At 38.6% G+C, this 22,073-nt stretch overlaps 1 protein-coding gene across 26 annotated transcripts in view; it reads left to right on the top strand.

The window, feature by feature from the left end:
- TTLL5 (tubulin tyrosine ligase like 5) overlaps positions 1-22,073 on the top strand; it is a 283,926-nt gene that overhangs the window by 89,719 nt on the left and 172,134 nt on the right. For 20 of the 26 annotated variants that reach the window (XR_004271639.1, XR_004271640.1, XR_004271638.1 and 17 more), the window contains 6 exons: positions 1,428-1,466; positions 8,583-8,740; positions 10,039-10,345; positions 15,644-15,764; positions 19,297-19,443; positions 21,505-21,608. Coding sequence is in view for 23 of the 26 variants with exons in the window: in XM_032287240.1 (XP_032143131.1) it covers positions 1,428-1,466; positions 8,583-8,740; positions 10,039-10,345; positions 15,644-15,764; positions 19,297-19,443; positions 21,505-21,608 (876 nt within the window). In the remaining 3 variants the exon portion in view is untranslated. The remainder of the gene's footprint in view (positions 1-1,427; positions 1,467-8,582; positions 8,741-10,038; positions 10,346-15,643; positions 15,765-19,296; positions 19,444-21,504; positions 21,609-22,073) is intronic. The other 6 variants (XM_032287234.1, XM_032287229.1, XM_032287246.1 and 3 more) reach the window with 1 other exon arrangement.

The raw sequence follows: 22,073 nt of genomic DNA, 5'->3' as shown, positions 1-22,073 counted from the left end.
AAGGGCAACATGGGGGAATCTTCATGGTGATAATAATCATTGAGTATCTTTTCTGTGGTGGGTATATGAACCTACGCAGGCAATAAAAGTACTGAATTAAATACACACATACATAAATGAGTATAAGTAGAACTGGGGACTTTTTTTTTTTTTTTTTTTTGAGACAGTGTCTCACTCTGTTGCCCAGGCTGAAGTGCAGTGGCATGATCTTGGCTCACTGGGTTCAAGTGTTTCTCCTGCCTCAGCTTTCTGAGCAGCTAGAATTACGGGCTAATGCCACCATGTCCAGCTAATTTTTGTATTTTTTAGTAGAGACAGGGTTTCACTATGTTGGCCAGGCTGGTCTTGAACTCTTGGCCTCAAGTAATCCACCCACCTTGGCCTCCTAAAGTGGGATTACAGGCTGGGATTACAGGCGTGAGCCACTGCTGGAAATTTTTTAAGAGTGTTAAAGGAAATTAAATGAAAGAGTTTCAAAAGAAAAACAAAAGCCTATTTTAACATGAATTGCACTTGATTTCTGTGGTGAGAGCCTAGCCCTAGTTTAGAGAAAATGGAGAGTATCTTTTTTTAATAGAGTTTTTGTTTGTTTTGAGATGGAGTCTCACTCTGTCACTCAGGCTGGAGTGTGTGGTATGATCTTGGCTCAGTGTACTGTCTGCCTCCTGGGTTCAAGCAATTCTCCTGCCTCAGCCTCCTGAGTAGCTGGGATTATAGGCGCACACTGACTTGCCTGACTACTTTTTGTATTTTTAGTAGAGACGGAGTTTCACCGTGTTGCCTAGGCTGGTCTCGAACTCCTGAGCTCAGGCAATCTGCCTGGCTCGGTCTCCCTAATCCTCGGCTAGGATTACAGGCTGAGCCACCACACCTGGCCTTTTAATAGAGATTTTTTTAAGCTGTGGAAAACCTGTTTCTGATGAGCAACCCTTTTGAACCCCATGAGAATTGAGCATGGTTTCTTTTCCTAAAACAGTTCAATGAAAGTGGAAAGAGCACTGCAGTTTGAGACCAAAGCCCTGAGCTCAGATGTAAACTCTTTAAGCTCTGGCTATGGCAGGCCAAAAAATTACCTTATCCTGCTCCTTCATATAAATGGAGCTAATAACAACCTTCCTTACATGGTTGTTGCTAGGAATAAGCAGTTTGCTTTGTAAATAGATAAATAACTATGAATAATTGTTGTAACTTTTCTCCATAATTTGTCCTTTCTCTTTTGTTTTTTATTGAATGTCCCTCCAGCTCACAGCATTCTTCTTGGAGAATGTTCTTAATTTATCTGTGTGCTTTCCCCAAAGATGTCCTCCTTGGCCTAATTTCATGTTGAATTTCTGTATTAAGAATTTCAAGAGTGCATGTGTGTGTCAACTCAAGAGAGATTATCTGAATAGCATTCTCTAACCCAGTTGTCCTTTCTGCTTCTGTAGGGGAAACCCAAGAAGGAGCTTATTGACAGGAAGAACACGGTAATTCACTTTTAAAAGTTGAGAAATCCTTCCCATGTGCAAAATATGTGACTATGCACAGACTAAGCATAATAACTTTATATAACCATTTTTAATTTGGTTCAGCTTGAATAGTAACATTTTTTCTATTGAAAAAGTATTTTGTGGCCACTTTTTACAAACGTAAGTTTGCGATTTACTTTGTTATAACTACAGGTATATTATTTTAACTGATAATGGTATTCTCATTTAGCTGTGCGTAAGATAGTGTTAATGAGATTTTGTAACTAATGTCATGTTAGATTCAGGTAAGAGTTGGTGTTTTGGCTTTGACATACCTGAAGCACGCACTCTGTGCCTCATGGGACAGAACAGAACCTGTTTCTAGTTTGCTACAGAACTGAAAGCATACAAAACGCCTGCGGCCTTTCATTCAGGCAGAGAGCCCTTTAAAGCATAAGTCTAATTTTTCTTTAAAGAAGGAATACAGTATGATTGCCATTTAGTTAAGGGAAAACTGAAGTAAATCAAGTTTGTAGCTTGTTTCCAAATAGAAAGTCACACTTGGTATATACCAAGTGTGTTTTCTCCAGTTTTGAGTCAAGAAATAATCTTTCTGTAACATACTACTATTAATTTGGAAATTGAGAAAAAAGAAAAAATCTTAAACATGAAGAATATATGAAGCTTACTGAGTTCTGTTCTTTCTCCTTCTTCTTCTTTTTTTTTTTTTTTGAGATGGAGTCTTGATCTGTCACCCAGGCTAGAGTGCAGTGGCGTGATTTTAGCTCACTGCAACCTCCGCCTCCCAGGTTCAGGTGATTCTCCCGCCTCAGCCTCCAGAGTAGCTGGGACTACAGGCACCTGCCACCACACCCAGCTAATTTTTATATTTTTAGCAGAGACGGGTTTTCACCGTGTTGACCAGGCTGGTCTCAAACTCCTGACCTTGTGATCTGCCCGCCTTGGCCTCCCAAAGTGCTGGGATAACAGGTGTGAGCCACTGCGCCCAGCCTCTTTCTTCATTTTTTGGCACTCATTTTATATTGTCGTCAATAGGGATTTGGGGCTGTGTAGAGGTGTAAGCAAATGAAAGCTGGCATATGATAGACCATATGCTGGAGCATGAAACAAGTTCTAATATATTTAAAAGGATTAAAATGATACAGAGTATTCTTTGGCCACAAGAGAATTGAATATCAGTGACAATAGAAAATCTTCAAATATTTGGGAATTAAACAACATTTCTAAATAATCCACGGGTCAAAGAAGAAGTCATGAGGAAAAATTTGAACTGAGTAATAGTAAAAATATGTCAAGATGTGTGTGCCACAGCTAAAGTAGTGCTTTGGGGGAAATTATAAGTTTAAATGCTTACCTTAAAAAACTGAGGACAGCCGGGCGCGGTGGCTCACGCCTGTAATCCCAGCACTTTGGGAGGCCGAGGCGGGTGGATCACAAGGTCAAGAGATCGAGACCATCCTGGTCAACATGGTGAAACCTCGTCTCTACTAAAAATACAAAAAATTAGCTGGGCATGGTGGCGCATGCCTGTAATCCCAGCTACTCAGGAGGCTGAGGCAGGAGAATTGCCTGAACCCAGGAGGCGGAGGTTGTGGTGAGCCGAGATTGTGCCATTGCACTCCAGCCTGGGTAACAAGAGCGAAACTCTGTCTCAAAAAACAAAAAAACAGAAACAAAAAAAAAAACTGAGGACTGATCTAATGTTCGTTTTATGAAATCGAAAAAAGCAGAGTAACTTCAAAGTAAGTAGAAGAAAGGAAAAGCAGAAATCAAATAAAAGACAAACAATAAATAATATTAACAAAATCCAAAGTGTGTTCATTGATAAGGTAGCATGATTGATGAACCCTTAGGTAGACTGATCTAGAATAAAGAGAAAGAACACTAATTACCAATATCATCAGATAGAAAAGAAAGGATATCATTATAGATTCTGCAGACATAAAATGGATACTAAGGTAGGGAAAAAAGATATTAGGGGAATATTATTAGCAACTTTATTCCATTACTTTGACAACTTAGATGAAATGACAATTCTTTGTGGCTGGGAAAATGTGGAGGAGAACACCCAAGGTGTCACCAGCTGAAGTAGAAGTTTTGAAAAGCCCTACATTTGTGGAGAAAATTGAATTTGTAATGAAAAACTTCTATAGAGAAAACTCAGCTCTCCAATTTTACTACTGAATTCTGTCAAGCATTTGAGGAAGAATAACACCAATCTTACACAGATTCTTTTAAGAATATAGGAAGGGACACTTCCCAGTTCATCTTATGATGCCAGTATGACTGTGATTCCAAAACCTGACAAAGACATTAAAATAGAAGAAGAAAAAGAGAAAATTACCAGCTAATATCCTTCATGAACATAGACATAAAATTTCTTAATATTAGCACATTAATCTGCTAGTATATAAAAAGGATAATACATATGACTGAGATTTTCCCCAGTATTTCAAGATTGGCTTAACATTTGAAAATTAGTCAATGAAATTCACCATATTAATTATAGGGGAAAACCTAGATGTTTTAAGAACATCTTTATTTTATTAGATATCCCAAAAGAGCAACTGATGAAATTCAGTACATGCTTATGAGAAAAACTCTCAGCAAATCAGTAATAGAAGAGAACTTCTTCAACTTGATAAAGGCCTTATATGAAAAACCTGTTGCTATAATCATATTCAGTAAAATATTGAAGGCTTTTCCCCTATAATTTGTAATAGGTCAAGATGCCCACTCACACCACTTTTATTCACATTGTACATTAGTATAATAAAGAAAGGCAGGGAAAAAAGAAATGCACACAGATTGGAAAGGAGGAAGTAAAATGTCTATATTTGGATGACATGATCAGGTAAGTAGAAAATCCTAAGGCATCTATAACTACAAGAACATAGAAGTGTCAAGGTTTTAGGATACAAGATCAACATACTAAAATCTGTTGTATCGTAATGTACTACTAGTAAATAATTGGAAAATGAAATTTTAAATTATATTTATAATGGCATTTGAAAATATAAAATACTTAGGAATAAATTTAACAAAACTTGTTCAATACCTACACTGTAAAAGCTATTAAATATTACTAAAAGAGATTAAAGAAGACCTAAATTAATGGGGAGATATGCCTCACTTGTGGATTAGAAGACTTAATATAGTTAAAATAGCCATTTTACTCAAATCAATGTAAAGATCCAGTGTAATCTCAATCATTATTCTGGTGGATTTTTTTTTTTTTTTTTTTTTTTAAGAAATGGACCAACATTTAAAAATTTATATTCAAATGCAAAGGACTTAGAATATCCAAAGTAATCTTGAAAAAGACTTAGAGTACTTGACCTAAATACTGTAATTCTATAATATTCAAGATCTTAGCAAATTGATCACATTGAAACAGAATAGAGAACCCAGAAATAGACCCACATTTATATGGTCAAAATAATCCAACAGTGAAAGGAAATTATTTTTTTTAAATGGGGATGGAACAACTGAATATTGTATTTTTTAAAATGAACCCCAACCCCTGTTTCCCATAGAAATTAGAGATGATTCATAGATATAAAAACTGTTGCTATAAAACTTATTGAAGAAAACATAGTATCTTTGTGACTTTGGGCTTGGCAATGTTTTTAGACATGACACAGAAAGCAATAAAAAAACAATGTTATAATTTCTCAAGATTAAAATCTTTATTATAAAATACTGTTAGGAAAATGATTTGGCAAGCAGCTGACTGAGTGGAAATATGCATCAAACATAATCTGTCAAAGGATTCATGTCTAGGAACCGTAAAGAACTTCTACAACTCAATAATAAAAAAGACCATTCACCCAGTTACAAAAGGGTAAAATATTTGAACAGACACTTCAAAAGGAAGATGTATGAGTAGCCAATATGCTCATGAAAATGTACTTAACAACATTAGTTATTGGGGAATTACAAATTAAAACCATGTTATACCACTAAACATCTAGCAGAATGGCTAATATTAGACTGACAATACTAAATGTCAGTAAGGATGTGGAACTAACAGAACTGTGATAAATTGTCATTGACAGCGTAAACTGGTACAAGCATTTTAGGAAGAGGCTGGCATTTTGTTAAAAATACACAAATTTCACTTTGAGATCTACACAGAAGAAATAAAAAACATAATCACAAAATGACTTGTACAAATATGTTCATAGCAGCTTTATTCCTAATGCTACGTAACGGGAAACAACCTAGGTGTCCAACAAGAGAGTAGATAGCTATGGATCATTCAGACAGTGACCTACTGCTCAGTAATAAAGTGGGATGAATACTGATACACACATGAGTGAATCTCAAAAACATGCTGAATGAAGGATGCTTAAACAAAACAGTTCATACTGTATGGTTCCATTTTTATGAAATTCTATAACAGGCAAATCTAATACATGGTGAAAAAATTCAGAACAGTGATTGCCCTTAGGGGGTTAGGGAAGATTGACTGGGAAGGGGCATGAGAACTTGTGAGGTGATAGCAATGTTGAGAGTTTGGGTTATATAGCTCTAGGCATTTGTCAGAACTCGTTAAGTGGATATTTAATATTTGGATATTTCACTGTATATAACTTCCAGCTTACCAGACACAGTTCTATAAAACAAATATTGAATTCTACATAGTAATGATATGCATGTTGAAATGTTTAGGAGCTAAATGCACTGATGTCTGTAACTTTGAATTGCTTTGAAAATTAGATTGATGGATGGATAGAGGAATGTATGATTGCATATATACGTGATGAAACAAAATATAATACAATGTTAATTGTAGAAACTAGATGGGAGTAGGCATATGGTTGTCCACTGAATAATCTTTAAACTTTTTAAAAAATATTTTCAAATAAAATGTTGGAAAAAGTAAAATGAAATAGATGTAGCTAAAAGATACTCAACTTCTTTTTAGGAAATTCAGTTGTTTATTAATTAACCAATATTTATGGCAAGTCAGCTGTGTGCTGGGCAGTCTCATAAGCATCTAGGATACCGTGATACAAGACAAACATGGTCCTTGCCCTCATAGAACTATTAGTCTTGCTTATCAGATTCACACTTTACCCAGCATCCCCTTTCCTCCGTCCCTTGTACTAGTTAGGATTTATCTGTTTATCCAGAGTCTCTTAGTTCATAGTTGTGATTTTAAAATATCTTTAGAGAAGGAGATTTGTGGTAGCTTCTCCATGTCTCTGAGCTTTTAGCATTCATGTTTTCAAAAGTTTATTTTTTGAGTTTTTGTTGATAAAAAGAAATCTTTTTTCCCTAAAGAATAGAGTTCTTGAAAATGTAGATAGTATCATGTAGACAATATAAATTCTTGTTTATATAATGAACAGTGGTTCATGAATGTAAACACTGGGCTTTAATTTACTAGGGTGTCGAATTAACTTCCACTCATTAAATTTGGACGACCTCAAACTTTACACTGTCTCCAATCACATTAAGTTTTTAAGAGACATGTCTTTGGAGAGAGTAATGTTTGTGCGTTTATGAGATAAAGATGTCAGTGTTAAAATATGCCCATATTTGTTCATACAGTTACCAGATTTGACCAGGTTAAAAAATAATAAATAAATAAATTTGACCAAGTTAGCCAGACCTTATTAAATAAATTGTTTAAATGATTTTATTTTTCTATCAGATTTGTTTGATTTCCTTTATTATTGAATTGGCTAAAAATTTATTTTTACAGCACTTGTGCATGCTCTCTCTCTCTCTCTCTCTCTCTCTCGCTCTCTCTCTCTCTCTCTCTCTGTGTGTGTGTGTGTGTGTGTGTGTGTTACTTTTGGGACTCTGATAAAATACATTTGAACTTTTTTTAAAGTTCATTGATTTGCTTCCCATTTCTGCTCCCAGTGCCAGGACCTTCCTGTTTTTGGCTCTATGTCTTGCTCTGGAGAGAAGGCCTCCAAAAGGCTTACTATCCATTCCATCCACCCAGAAATCCCTATCAAAAAGGTCCTAAATAGACCAAATGACACAGCCTTTTCATTATACTCAGAGAATGAAAACTCCCAGAGGAGTTAGGATGATTCCTTGACCTCAAAAGGAACACACTTTGAGTTCTAGAGAGTTCAGAGCCAACCAGTTAGATTTTGCGTTTGAGCATAGAGAGTTGGCTACATACTTTCAGACACTGATACAGATACTGCTTTTCTGACCTGGTGACCCAGAGCCCTCTCTTTCTCTGGTGGCTTGGTCCTGTATTTCACTCAGTCCTTGTCTGGACTGGACCTCATATCAGTCACTCCCCAATTTGTGATTTGTCTTACTTTAATGCCTAATGTAGTTGCTGCCAGCCCCATTTCCACGTCCCATTTCTCGTTCATGACCTGATGTATTTGGCCTTGTCCTACCTCTGCTGCCTTCCCTTTTCTGTTTCTCTAGCTCTTGACCTGTACTTGACGCCTGTGAAGTCCCTGCCACCTCACTCCACCTTCCCCTTTAGCTAATTAGGATCTTAAAGAGGGTGGGTGCCTTGACATTTCCTCATGTTGGGATGCTTGAGGCTTGCTGAGTCCCTAGGGCTTGGTGACTTTTCACTATGACACTTCTATGAGTCTCCGTCAACTCGGTGCTGCCTCGCATATTCACAGATCATCAGCCTTTCTTCCCCTCATCTCAACCTCTGCTAAATCTATATTGTTTAGATTTTATATACATTCAAAAGAATATTTATAAAATGCTGAGTAAGTTATAATGGATAGAAATAAAGCAAACATCATTTGCCACCACTCAGCTTAAGAATTAAGATGTTGTCATTTTTAAGTTATAAAGTATTTTAAGATGTAAGGTGTTGGGTGGCACTTTATAATCCCTGCAGTAAACTAATAATCAGTATTACTGAATACTTAAAGGTCTTCAACATTGTCTTTAGCTACATATTTTTTTCCAGAACATTTAATACATTCAAATGGGTGACTAGTGAGGTTTTAATGTAGATTCTAGTGTTCCTTTTTACCTGTCAAACTTAGAATTCACTTGAGTTACCATGTCCAGTGTGTCAGCATTATGGAATTCTGGCAAGCTTAGCCTTGGAGTGAAGGAGAGAACTTTCTGAAGGCCATAGCTACCATGTTGTTTTTCCCCTAGAACGACTGCTGATGGAACACCAGAATTGAAGATAGATGGCACGAATTCAAAGGCCAAGCTGCATGCCGCACTTTACGAGAGGAAGCTCCTGTCTCTGGAGGTGCGAAAATGTAGACGACGGAGTAGCAGATTGAGGGCAATGAGGCCAAAATACCCAGGTACCTGCTGGTGAGCTTTCACCAAACTCCCTTATCTGGATCCTGCCAGACTGAGTTAACCAGTCGCTTACTCAATATTTCATGAGTCAGAATCTTCCTGGTCAAATACACTTTTTTTTTTTTTGTTTGTATAGTTGTTTTTCTCTGAAATTTAATTTCAACAAGGTCCTACGTTTTTAAACCTTCCACTCCATAATATTTGTATTGAAGACTATCTGGGGCACATACATTTTGGCCTTTGCTCTTATGTCAGCATTGTGCAAATACCTGATTCTTTAGAAATAATATTAGCCTGAGTTTAATGGAATCCTGAGCATTACTGTTCAGGTTTTTTGTAATTAGGTAAGTTCAGTTCATTCTTTAACATTGCTGAATGGCATAAGTATTTTAGACAAAGTGGAATTTCTTTCTCTCCCAGCTTCTACAATGTTGTAGGTCTATTTGTAATTGACTGATATACTGATTTCCTTTTTTTCTCTCCTTCCCTCCTTTGTTGAACATCTGTATCAGGCAGCATGTTAGTCACTGAGGTTTCGCTGGTAAATAAAAAAGATACAGTCTCTGTCCTCATAGAACTTACAAGGCAGTAGAGAAGGATAACTAATGAACATAAGATAGAAAGATATTCCCCTGTTCTTTATACCTCCATGAAGGGTGCTTTTTAAAAAAATCTCTAACACACTGTAGAAAACACTAACCCAAGGGTTTTTTGTGTTTTGATTTTTTTTTTTTTTTTGCCTTAAGCTGTGAGAGAGCCATGATAAGAGTATGATGAAAAATATCAAATTTACTGAAGATCATTAATAGGTTTTAGAATATGTAAGATTAGACCAGGCATGGTGGCTCATGCCTGTAACCCCAGCACTTTAGGAGGCTGAGGTGGGCGGATTACTTGAGCCCAGGAGTTAGACCAGCCTAGGCAATCTCGCAAAATCCTGTCTCTACAAAAAATACAAAAATTAGCTGGGTATGTAGCATGTGCCTATAGTCCCAGCTACTTGGAAGGCTAAGGTGGGAAGATTACTTGAGCCCAGGAAGTTGAGCTATAGTGAGCTGGGATCCTGCCACTGCACTCCAGCCTGGGCAACAGAGTGAGACCCTGTCTCAAAAAATGATAATAAATAAAAATCAATAAAAGAATATATAAGAATAGAGAATGACGTGGTTGCTAATAATTCTGTGCCTTGTTTGTGGTTTGGTTTAGAAATGGGTTTTTACTAAAAAGAGAAAAGGAAGGTATTGGGAGAGAGGAAAATTTAATCCTTTTTTCAGCAACATTAGTGATTCTTCGCATTTAGTGATTACCCAACCAGCTGAAATGAATGTTAAAACTGAGACAGAGAGTGAAGAGGAGGAAGAAGTCGCGTTAGTTAATGAAGATGAAGAACAAGAAGCTTCCCAGGAGGAGTCTGCAGGGTCTCTTAGAGAAAATCCAGCCAAATATACACCCTCATTAACAGCTATGGTAGAAAATGCACCCAAAGAAAATTCCGTGAAAGTTCCTGAATGGAATAATAAAGGTGAACAGTGCTGCAAAATTGAGGCTCAGGAGCCAGAGCCTAAATTTAACCTGATGCGGATTCTTCAAGATAATGGTAATCTTAGGTATGTATCTTTTATATTAGTAAAACTGGTAACGGCTAACATGTACTGTGTACCAGGTACTATTTTAGTGGCTTTACAGTCATTTTGCATTTAATATTTACAGGAGTCCTGTGAAATAATGACTGTGATTAGACATTGCTATTGTTAAGAAAACTGAGCCTTAGAGAGGTTAGGTAACTTGTCCAAGGTAAAACTATGATACAAACCCGGGTCTCATTGGTTGGGCATTTGTGTCAGTCACTGAGTGTAAGGTAACTGAGACAAGGAGCTGAAGCAGCTCATGGTTTAGTATCAGAGAGAGAATGTTTAGGCCATGGTCCCAGTACAAACACGTGGTTTTAGGACACAGAAAAAGAGTGATTGGTCTGGCTTGGGAGGGCTAGAAAAGCATTATAGTGGAGGGAAAATTTGAATCAGGCCTTGACTGATAAGTAGGGTTTCAGGAGGTTTGGGAGGTGATGGTTAAGTGTGGGAGTGCTAGGTAGAGGCAGTGAAGACATAGAGGTATGATAGTACAGCCATTTATTCAGTCACTTAGTGAGTTTTTATTGAGTACCTGTACTATGCCAGGAATTGTGCTAGGCCATATCCCATTACTATGGGGACCAAGATAGGACTGGAGCTTACAGTCTAGTGGGGAAGACTGACAGTAAACAAAGAAACAAGGTCATTTCAGGCCATGAGAAATGCTGTCAGTTAGATAGTGTAATGTTAGAATGTAATTGGGCAGAGAGTTTAAACTTAGATTGCAATGATTTGGCATGAAGAGGTAACCTTTGAGGTGAGTACTGGATGATGAGTAGTCAGTCGTGTGAGTATTAGGAGGCAGAATACTCCCAGCAGAACAGCAAGTACAAAGGCCCAGACGTTGTAATGAGCTTGGTGTGTTTACAAAATACAGACTAGCAGAACTACATGGGGAGAAGAACATGGTAAGAAATGAGACTAAAATATTGGATGTTGTTAGATTGCAAAGAGTCTGGGCTTTATTTTCTAGGTTACTTTTAAGCACATAAATGATACTGTGAGATCTTGTTTTAGAATGCAGATTGTGCTTGCATTGTGGGATAGTGTAACTGAAGGCAGCAGGGTGAGTTAGGGACTGTTAGAATTGTCCAGAGCCAGGAAGGTGAAAGCCTTGATCAGAGTAATGGCTTTAGGAATAGAGAATGGGATGGACTTAGTGAAATTTGCAGAGTAAAATTGATGAGACTAAGCTTTTCACATTTGGAAACTTGGTGGTGCCTTTGGTTAATGGAAGGAACATAGGAGTTGGTTTCATGATCAAAAATAATGTGTTTCATTTAAGACGTAGTGAGGAAGAAGTGCTCTGGCTGAAGTCCAGTTGATAAGTGAAAATACAGCTTTGTTGGTCAAGGTTGAACAAGATTGTATAGTTGATAGATAAAGTCTTCAGAATGGATAAGATTGTTCAAATTTATTTGGTTCAGCAAGGATAAAAAAGAAATTGAGCGCTGGGGAATACCGCTATTCAATGGGTAAGTCAGTAAAAAGATCAAGAAGTGGCAGTTAGAGCAATAGACATAAAATCAGGCAGGAGTAATATGGAAAAAGCTGCAGATTGAGCATTTGGGTCTATAGAGCCTCAAACAGCCCAAGTTAGGATGAATGATGAACAGAGACTTCTGGATTTGTGACCTAGGGCCAACTGAGTAGGTGGAAGAACAGTTGTGAGCTGAGAAAATAAGAAAGCAAGTGTGAACTAACTTTCTAAGGGTTTGGCAGTAAAAGGAAGGTGAGAATGCATCAGGAAGACCGCCAACTAAAAGAAAGGGATTTTTTTTTTCTTTTGAGATGGGGTTCTGGAGCTTATTTATAGACTGAGGGGAAGGATTAGATCATAAGAGGATTAGAATTGCAGAAATGGATATATTCGTACAGAAGCGTTCTAAAGGAAGGTGGGCAAAAGCCAGAGGAGGGATATCTCTTCCTATAAGTCAGAAAGAAAGTGCAATGGGTTGAATGCAGTTGGTAGAAGCTTAAGAGCAAGGAAGTTTAGGCGTTTATGCATGATAGCCTTTATATTCTAAATTAGAGGCGAATTCTTATACTGAAAGTTTGGAGGGTAACATTGGAGTACCAGGGGATAGAGTTAAGTTTGGAACAGTGTCATGGGGAGTAAGAAGAGTTCTGGCTGGTCGCGGTGGCTCACACCTGTAATCCCAGCATTTTGGGAGATTGAGGCGGGCGGATCACTAGGTCAGGTGATTGAGACCAGCCTGGCTAACACGGTGAAACCCTGTCTCTACTAAAAACACAAAAAATTAGCCGGGCATGGTGGCACGTGCCTGTAGTCCCAACTATTTGGGAGGCTGAGGCAGGAAAATTGCTTGAACCCGGGATGTGAAGGTTGCAATGAGCCGAGATCGCGCCATGCACTCCAGCCTGGGCAACAGAGCGAGACTCTATCTCAACAACTACAACAAAAAAGAACATTAGGTCTGTCAGTGGAGAATGCACCAAACTGAGTCAGAAAACCTGGGTTCTAGCTGTTTCAGTGCTACCAGCTGGCTATGTAGTCATAGGCAAGTCAAAGAGCTTCTCTAGGCCTCAGTTTCCTTTTTCTGTCAATCCAAGGTATAGAGTTAGACAAGTGTTTTTTCAAACTGCTTCCTAGAGGGAAAAAAGATTTCACTGAATTGAAAATAGAGCATTTGAAAACCACTGGACTGTATTCTAAAGTCCTTTCCAGCAATAACATTCTGCTTGGTTGTTATAGAAATAAATTATTTCTTCAGGAATCTTGTGGATCTCACTTTGAATGAATAAACTGTTATAATTGCAGGGTATGTTAGTGTCAATCAGTGGTTTTCAGACTGTGTTCCCTAAAGCTGCTCATTGTTTGGTGAAGTGTCTCAGAGGCTACTCAGGGGTTTGGGGAAGGGCGACGGCCAGGGTTCAAAACTCTAAGCATGGCCTCGTTGTATACTTTATATACTGGGCATCTGCATAACCTTCTGTTTTTAAAAATAGGTTTCCTTGGTGTAAATCATTCTGGTTTTTATTCTTTCATCTTTTTTGGGGGTTTGTTTTGTTGCAAGTGACTAGTTGAACAACGTGTCCAATATCTTAGAGACAGTCTCAGAATTAACATTGGTGAGGTTTATAGAATTGGAAACCTCAGTACTTGTTCATTTGCTTTGCAACAGTGATTCACAGCAAAACAATGATTGAAGTCTCAATTTATGAGCAATAATCCCCTTATTTAAAACACCTTCAAGTTTTAGTATAAAAGGATCAATCAGTGGAATTGGCTATTCTGCTACCTTTGGAGGTGTCTGAAACATGCTATTTCTTGTTCATTTTATTGTAGGTGAATTTGTTGACCCAAACTGAGGATCTTTTAAAGTTATTTTGACTTGAAAATAATTTGTTGTGGGGGCAAAGCTTGTAGGGTTGGTTCATGGGAAAGTGGTATATGCTCTCTAGGTGAAAAAGGATATAATTATTGTCTTTGAGGAACAGTTGAAAATGTACATTTATGGCCAGGTGTAGTGGCTCACACCTGTAATCCCAGCACTTTGGGAGGGCTGAGGTGGGTGGATCACCTGAGGTCAGGAATTTGAGACCAGCCTTATCAACACGGTGAAACTCCATCTCTACTAAAATACAAAAATTAGCTGGGCATGGTGGTGAGCACCTCTAATCTCAGCTACTTGGGAGGCTGAGGCAGGAGAATCGCTTGAACCTGAGAGGCAGAGGTTGCAGTGAACCGAGATCGCGCCACTGCACTCCAACCTGGGTGACAAGAGCGAAACTCTGTCTTGAAATAAATAAATAAATTTATTATTTCAAAACCATATTATGCTCCCATAAACCATCCCTGCTAGTAACAAAAATCTAGCCTTATTTATAGTTCATGTTCTGAAACTCCTATGTATTAAGTTCTCAAAAGGAAATCTCCCCAGCCTGACTCCCTTGCCCTCCAATTCTCCAACATACACATGGAAGCTAGGCTGGAGCCCTCTTAGGATTTCTAGTTTACTCTAGCCAAATCATACATCCTAACCTTGAAAACAGTCAGTAGAAAGCATTCAGTGATTGCATGTGTGAGGATTGTAAACAAAGTTTGTGTTGGGCCCTAATCTTCACTGATATAATTTTGGCTACAGTGTCAGAAGGCCGATCAGCTGAAGTAATCAAAATCTCGCCTGAAAGAAAACAGATCTGCCACGAATAGCAGCTGAGGTGAAAATCATCAGTGTCTCTCTGGTACTTCTGTCTTCCAAACTATCGCTTGATCAGATTTCCTTGTTTCCAGCCTAGGCCACCAGGCAGAAAATAGCTAGGTGTTGCTTAGGTGCTTTTCACTAGACTTGAGGGTTTCTTTTGCCCACTGAACATCTGGGCTTGTCTTCCCTGGCCCATCAGTTCACCTCTGCCAAACTCTGTTGGATCTCACGCATTTGTTCTGGGCTCCAGCCATTCCATCTTGTAGTTGAGAAAAGTGTGGCCTTAAATTTGGTCTAAAGAGTCCTGTTATAGGATTTATCTATTTCCTGCTTTGGATACTTTTTTATACTAGAAATATTAATTGCCATCGCAAAATCCACACTTTTGCACTAACTGATATGTTCTTAAGGACCTCCAGATGTAAAAAGTGTTTTCTCATTAATACAGTGGTTCTTGTGAAGATTCAGTACTTTTCCTGTTACCCCAAGAAAATTGTTAAAAAGTTCAAAGAGGGCCAGGCACAGTGGCTCAGGCCTGTAATCCCAGCACTTTGGGAGGCCAAGACAGGCAGATCACTTGAAGCCAGGAGTTTGAGACCAGCTTGGCCAACATGGTAAAACCCCATCTCTATTAAAAATACAAAAATTAGCTGAGTGTGGTGGTGCACGCCTGTAATTCCAGCTACTCAGGTGGCTGAGGCACAAGAATTGCTTGAATCCAGGAGATGGAGGTTGAAATGAGCTGAGATTGCACCACTGCACTGCAGCCCGGGTGATGGAATGAGACTCTGTCTCAAAAAAAAAAAAAAAAAATCTTCAAAGAGAAGGTGTTGAGTAAGAAATCTAATTTTCTATTCGTTTTTTCCTCATGCTAATAATGAGAAAATGGGATTCTCCATCTCTGATTATTTTAATAGGACTTTTTTTTTTTAAACCCTCATATACTGTTTAGAAGGAATCATTATTCACAGACTGTAAGATGGGTTTCATATTTCTTAGCCATCAAAATAGAAGGATCCGCAAAGCCACTTTGAGAAAAGCAAGTACACATTTTGTAGGTTTACCCTTCTGTCTCATAACGGTATGTTGTTTTGGATTTCTATAGCAAAGTGCAGGCCCGATTAGCATTCTCTGCCTATCTCCAGCATGTTCAAATTCGCCTGATGAAAGGCAGTGGAGGTCAGACGTTCAGTGCCAGTTGGGCTGCCAAAGAGGATGAACAGATGGTGAGGCTCTTATTGGAACCTTTTTACTTTCCCTTTTTCTTTCCTTATTCTGTGTGTGTGTGTTTTTTGCTTTTTGGTTTTTTTTCCTGTTAGGGTAAAGTGCAATGTATTTTTCTAGTGAAAGAATTAGTACATAAAAAAGTTTTTAGATTTCTTATACTTTAATGTGAAGCAAATCTTTGATATGGAACTATGTTCATTATACCATGTAGTGAAGGCATCAATGTATTTAAGTTTGAAATGGAAACGGATTTCTTGTTGGATGTGAAGCCCTGTGCAAAGGATAACAGTTTACAGTCCTTTCTCAAGCCACCTCACATGTTATTAACTCTTTCAGGTAGGCATTGTCATCCCTGTTTCACAGAAGAGCAAACAAAGACCTAGAGAAGCCAAGGTTCCACAGGTCATATGTGATGAAACTGGAACTTAAACTCAGATATTTTAATTGTACATTACTTGCTCTTCCACTGGTTTAATGCATCGTAAGGCATTTATTTTCTGTCCTGAGGAGTCAAATTAGCTCTTTGAAAGTCATCACCTTATCCTAGGCCCTGTCAGAATGCACCATCCTCCAAGTTGATATTTTTTACTTAACTAGTTGTAAGTTTGCAAGATTCTTAGATTGCTGGAATCAAACTTGTATTTAATTTTTACTGTATATCATTTGGACATTCCTGTGATTCAATATTGTAGGACAGTTTTGTGTGTGTGTAAATCAGAATGACAGGGAGCTTTAAACTGTTTGGTAAGGTCAGAGCTTATAGAAGCCACAGCCCTTCCATATTCGTGTGTGTGTGTGTGTGTGTGTGTGTGTGTGTGTGTGTGTGTGTGTGATGGAGTTTCGTCTTACTGCCGAAGCTGGAGTGCAGTGGTGCGATCTCGGTTCACTGCAACCTCCACCTCCCAGGTTCAAACGATTCTTCTGCCTCAGTCTCCTGAGTAGCTGAGATTACAGGCATGCACCACCACACCCGACTAATTTTATATTTTTAGTAGGGACGAGGTTTCTCCATGTTGGTCAGGCTGGTCTCAAACTCCCGACCTCAGGTGATCCGCCTGCCTCGGCCTCCCAAAGCGCTGGGATTACAGGCGTGAGCCATGGCATCCAGCCCCATATTCTTTTTAATTACAGGGATTTGTCACTAAAAAGAGAGGGGACTTTAAGTCTGAGAAAGCTGCATTCTTTGTTCCACTCAGTGGTGACCTTACTGTAATATTTAGTCCTCCACATACAAAAGGCAAGTCTTTATGCCAGATTTATTATAAAAACATGTTGGTTATCCCAGAAAACAACTTATGCATTTAAAGTAGTCAATGCAACCCAGAGATAAGACCTTGTGTGTTGTGAATAATCCTTCAACCATCAGTGGAAAATGTTAGCTCTACTCTTTCCAAGTGGAAAATTGAAACTGCCTTTTTGAGAGTCAGTTTGTCTGCTCCACTGTGAAAAAAAAAAATGTTTTAATATAACAGCTTAAACCACCCTATAGTAAAGACAGCAGAGTAGAACTGTGAAATTCAACCCTCTGGTTATGAGGCTGTTTCATTTATGCTGCAGTAAATTGGCACCAAAGGACAATGAACCAAAATCAAATTCAAGAAGAAGAAAACAGTTCAAAAAGGAATAACCACTGCTGATGCTGGCTTGGAACTCATATAGTATCTTTGGGGCTTTCTACAAGAATATTGAGGATCATCACTGCAAAACTTAATACCACTTCTGTGAATTCTTTCTTGAAAATATATCTAAGCTGGGCACAGTGACTCCCGCCTGTAATCCCAGCACTTTGGGAGGCCAAGGCGGGTGGATCACTTGAGACCAGGAGTTTGAGACCAGCCTGGCCAACATGGTAAAACCCCATCTCTACTAAAATATATAAAATGAGCTGGGTGTGGTGGTTTGCACCTGTAATCCCAGCTACACGGGAGGCTAAGGCAAGAGAACTGCTTGAACCTGGGAGGCAGAGATTATAGTGAGCTGGGATCACACCACTGCACTGCAGCCTGGGCGACAAAACAATAAAAAATGGAAAAGAAAAAGAAAATGTATCTAGAGAGCAAGCCGTACCCCTTCCCTGATGACTGTAGCAGTGATCTTGCTTTTGGTAGTTGTAGACTTGGCCTCTCTGCTCCAGCGTAGGGTTGGAGATTCTTTATCTCATAACTCACAGAAGGAATATCAACAGAACATCCCCAAATGTATCATCTGAAGGCAGTTTTATTATGGTTTTTGGACAACAACATCTTTAAGCCTCTTGGGCTTATAAAATCTTTCTTTGAAGCATTTGTGATTTTATCAGTAATCTGATGGGTATCTGTTCAGGTTTCAAAATCCTTTTCCCCCATTTTAAGTGAGATGTAGTCTTTCTCTCCCTTGATAACTTTCCACTGTGCCCTCCTTGCCAACCCCCAACTCTAAAAGCTCCCTTATCCTTGGGAAAGAAAAATAGCTGTTACTTTGCAAGCTACTATTGTAGTTCTTTCTTTGCCTTAATCATGACACTTTTAAAGTCATTAGTTTCTACTCTTCACCTGTATTTTTCATTACCCATGCATTTTCTTAATGTCTTCTTGTGCTCTCTTTGTGGAAACTGTTTCCTTGAAATTATTCCTCAATGGTCAGATCCAAGGCCCTGTCTTTGTAGTGGTCCTTTCCAGCTCCAACCTCTTGGAAGCATTTGACATGGAACCCTTTCTTCAGTTGACTTCCATGACAGCATTGTCTCCTAATTTTCTTTGTTTTTTATTTTTTGAAATGGAATCTCACTGTGTCACCCAAGCTGGAGTGCAGTGGTGTGATCTCGGCTCAATGCAACCTTCGCCTCCCACGTTCAAGTGATCCTCATGCCTCAGCCTCCTGAGTAGCTGAGATTACAGGTGTATGCCACCATGCCCAGCTAATTTTTGTATTTTTCTTAGAAACGGGATTTTACCATGTTGGCTAGGCTGATCTTGAACTCTTGACCTCAGGTGACCTGCCCACCTCAGCTTCCCAAAAGTGCTGGGATTACAGGTGTGAGCCACCGTGCCCAGCCTGTTTTCTCCTGGTTTTCTATGTTTCTGATGTTTCTAACTTGTTTTTTTTTTTCCCTGATTCTTCCTCAGCTTTTCTGTCTCTAAATACGAATATTTCCGTATTCTCTTTCTGTTTTCTCACCTTTGATACTTACTTCTGCTTCCACAGTTTTAGTTTCTACTACCTGTCTTTGGATGCTACCTTCCCTAAATAGTACTATTTGTGTATGTACTAAGGTGCTTTTACAACTACTGCTTTATTACATAGTTATTTACGTACATACTTGATTTTAATTTTCTGATTGCCAGCTTATTGAGGGAAGGAAATAAGTTTCTTTCTTTTTTGTTTCTTTCTGTATCTTCATTATACCTGACCTGTCTGCTTTGGGCCTTGTTTGTTGAAATGTGTAATATACATCTTCTTACATCTCTGTTATGTAGTCCCTTCATAGCTTGTCTCCTGTTGCTTAGCACCATCCCTGCTTTTTTTTTTCTCCCACGACTGTTTAATTTATAGGAGCTGGTAGTTCGTTTCCTCAAGCGAGCATCAAGTAACCTCCAGCATTCACTGAGGATGATATTACCCAGCCGACGATTGGCGCTTCTGGAACGCAGAAGGATCCTGGCCCACCAGCTCGGTGACTTTATCCTTGTATACAGCAAGGTGAGTCTTTTATCTGTAAGTCTTGGGCTTTGGATTGCCATACACTGTCAGAAACAAACTAGAAGCCACGGTCCAACTAGGTGGAGATGCTCTGCTTCGGCTCTGGCATCGCCATCCCTTGTGCATTACTGTTAGGGGAAGAAGGACCCCACATCTTAACCCAGCTGGGTTGAAAAACTGTTTATTACTTCTGAAGGTCCAGCGGCCATAGTTAATTCTTAATTTCCATCAAAAGGTGTATTCCTTTTGAGCACTGAGATGAATTCTAGGCTGTGTGAGTCTGCGTGGTTGTTAGTGTGCCCGTGGACAGTGGCAAATTGACCATTTGAGAACAAATTTGAGCTGTGGATTGAATATGATGACATATTCTTTCTTGAGCAAGTTATACTTTCATCTTTTAAATCATTTTATACAGTTACAGAATGTTACATTCAAGCCCAGGAAATACACTATTTAATTAGAATATTTTGCAAAGCATCCTATATCCTGGGATCTCAGAATGCATTAAAAGTATCATTTCGGATCTGACAAAGGGCTATTATCCAGAATCTACAAAGAACTAAAACAAATTTACAAGAAAAAAACAAGCAACTCCATCAAAAAGTGGGTGAAGGATATGAACAGACACTTTTCAAAAGAAAACATTTATTCGGCCAATAAACATATGAAAAAATTATCATCATCACTGGTCATTAGAGAAATGCAAATCAAAACCACATTGAGGTACCATCTCATGCCAGTTAGAATGGCGATCATTAAAAAACCTGGAGACAGCAGATGCTGGAGAGGATATGGAGAAATTAGAACGCTTTTATACTGTTGGTGGGAGTATAAATTAGTTCAGCTGTTGTGGAAGACGGTGTGGCGATTCCTCAAGGATCTAGAAAGAGAAATACCATTTGACCCAGCAATCCCGTTACTGGGTATATACCTAAAGGATTATACATCGTTCTATTATAAGGACATATGCACATGAATATTCACTGCAGCACTGTTCACAATAGCAAAGACTTGGAACCAACCCAAATGCCCATCAATGATAGACTGGATAAAGAAAATGTGGCACATGTACTCAATGGAATACTATGCAGCCATAAAAAAGGATGAGTTCATGTCCTTTGCGGTGACATGAATGAATCTTGAAACCAACATTCTGAGGAAACTGACACAAGAACAGAAACCAAACACAGCATGTTCTCACTCATAAGTGGGTGTTGAACAGTGAGAACACATGGACACAGGGAGGGGAACATCACACACTGGGGTCTGTTGAGGGGTGGGGGGCTTGGGGAGGGATAGCAGGGGGTGGGGAGATTGGGGAGAGATTAGGAGAAGTACCTAATGTAGGTGATGGGGGGATGGATGCAGCAAACCACCATGGAATATGTATACCTGTGTAACAGTCCTACAAGACCTGCACATGTACCCCAGAACTTAAAGTATAATTAAAAAAAAAAAAAAAGAAATATATATATATATAATTTGGGAGGTTTGGTCAGTTTGTGGAAGGAAAAGCTGAGGCCTAGAAATTTAAATGGCTTTTCTAAAGTAGCATGGAATTGTTAGTAGAATATCAGTGCACCAAACTCATAGCCAGAATTTATTCCAAATCTTTTGAGAATTTTGTTATGTGTTACATGAGTGAAGGATTTATTCAGTTTGGAAGCTGGTATAAGAGTATCTTCCAAGATCTACCTTTCCTCTCCTAATTGGAACAAAACACTGTGTCTCTGTTGTCATATTGTTAAAGCTACAAGAGTGATCATAGATATTACTAAGATACTATTAAAAAGCTCTTTAATCAGTGGGCTGTGTAAGTAGAAAGTAAAAACATGATTAAAACTCACATTCATTCTGCAACTTGGGAATTTCAAAATGTTTTACAAAATCCTGGCCAAAAGTAATATATCAAATTTATAGGTGGCAAAAGTACATACAAGAATTAAATGTCTTTACTGTAAGGACTGATTAACTCAAAGCTATTGAAACTACATGATGAAGTGCATATTTATTAGGAGTCAGTTTTATCTTGTTTTTCTGTGGGGTTTGGGCACTGGGTAGGAAACAGAACAAATGGCTGAAAAGAAATCAAAGAAGAAACTTGAGGAAGAAGAGGAAGATGGAGTGAATATGGAAAACTTTCAGGAGTTTATCAGACAAGCAAGGTAAAAGACATTCTTGATTAATAAAAACTATCTTATTCTACCTTCCACACTGCTCGTTGAATACCCAGCATTCCCTTGTTTCTGACAAATGGATGGGAATGAAATCACTCGTAAAGCCGGGCACAGTAACACACCCTTTTAGTCCCAGTTATTTGGGAGCCTGAGGCAGGAGGATTACTTGAACCCAGGAGTTCAAGGCCAGCTTGGGCAACATAGTGAGACCCTGTCTCTAAAGGATGAAAAAAATCATTCTCAGAAGGAGAAAAAACATTATAGGCGTGGCCTTTCCATATCTTAGCGAATTATGTTGCTGTTTTCATGGCTTTCGTTATCAAAACGTTACTGCTGGGTATCAGGACTGTAGTTCTAAACAGTATACATCACTCGAAGTGACAAGAGAGGCCTTTGGAAAGTTGAAGTTAGAGGCATCTCACCTTTTTTTTTTTTTTTTTTTTTTTTTTTTTT

The sequence above is a fragment of the Sapajus apella genome, unplaced genomic scaffold, assembly GCF_009761245.1.
Source record: "Sapajus apella isolate SASKATOON/1434 unplaced genomic scaffold, GSC_monkey_1.0 scaffold20, whole genome shotgun sequence".
NCBI lineage: Eukaryota > Metazoa > Chordata > Mammalia > Primates > Cebidae > Sapajus > Sapajus apella.
Note: the sequence above shows the minus strand (reverse complement) of the source record. Positions and strands in the feature narration are given on the sequence as shown.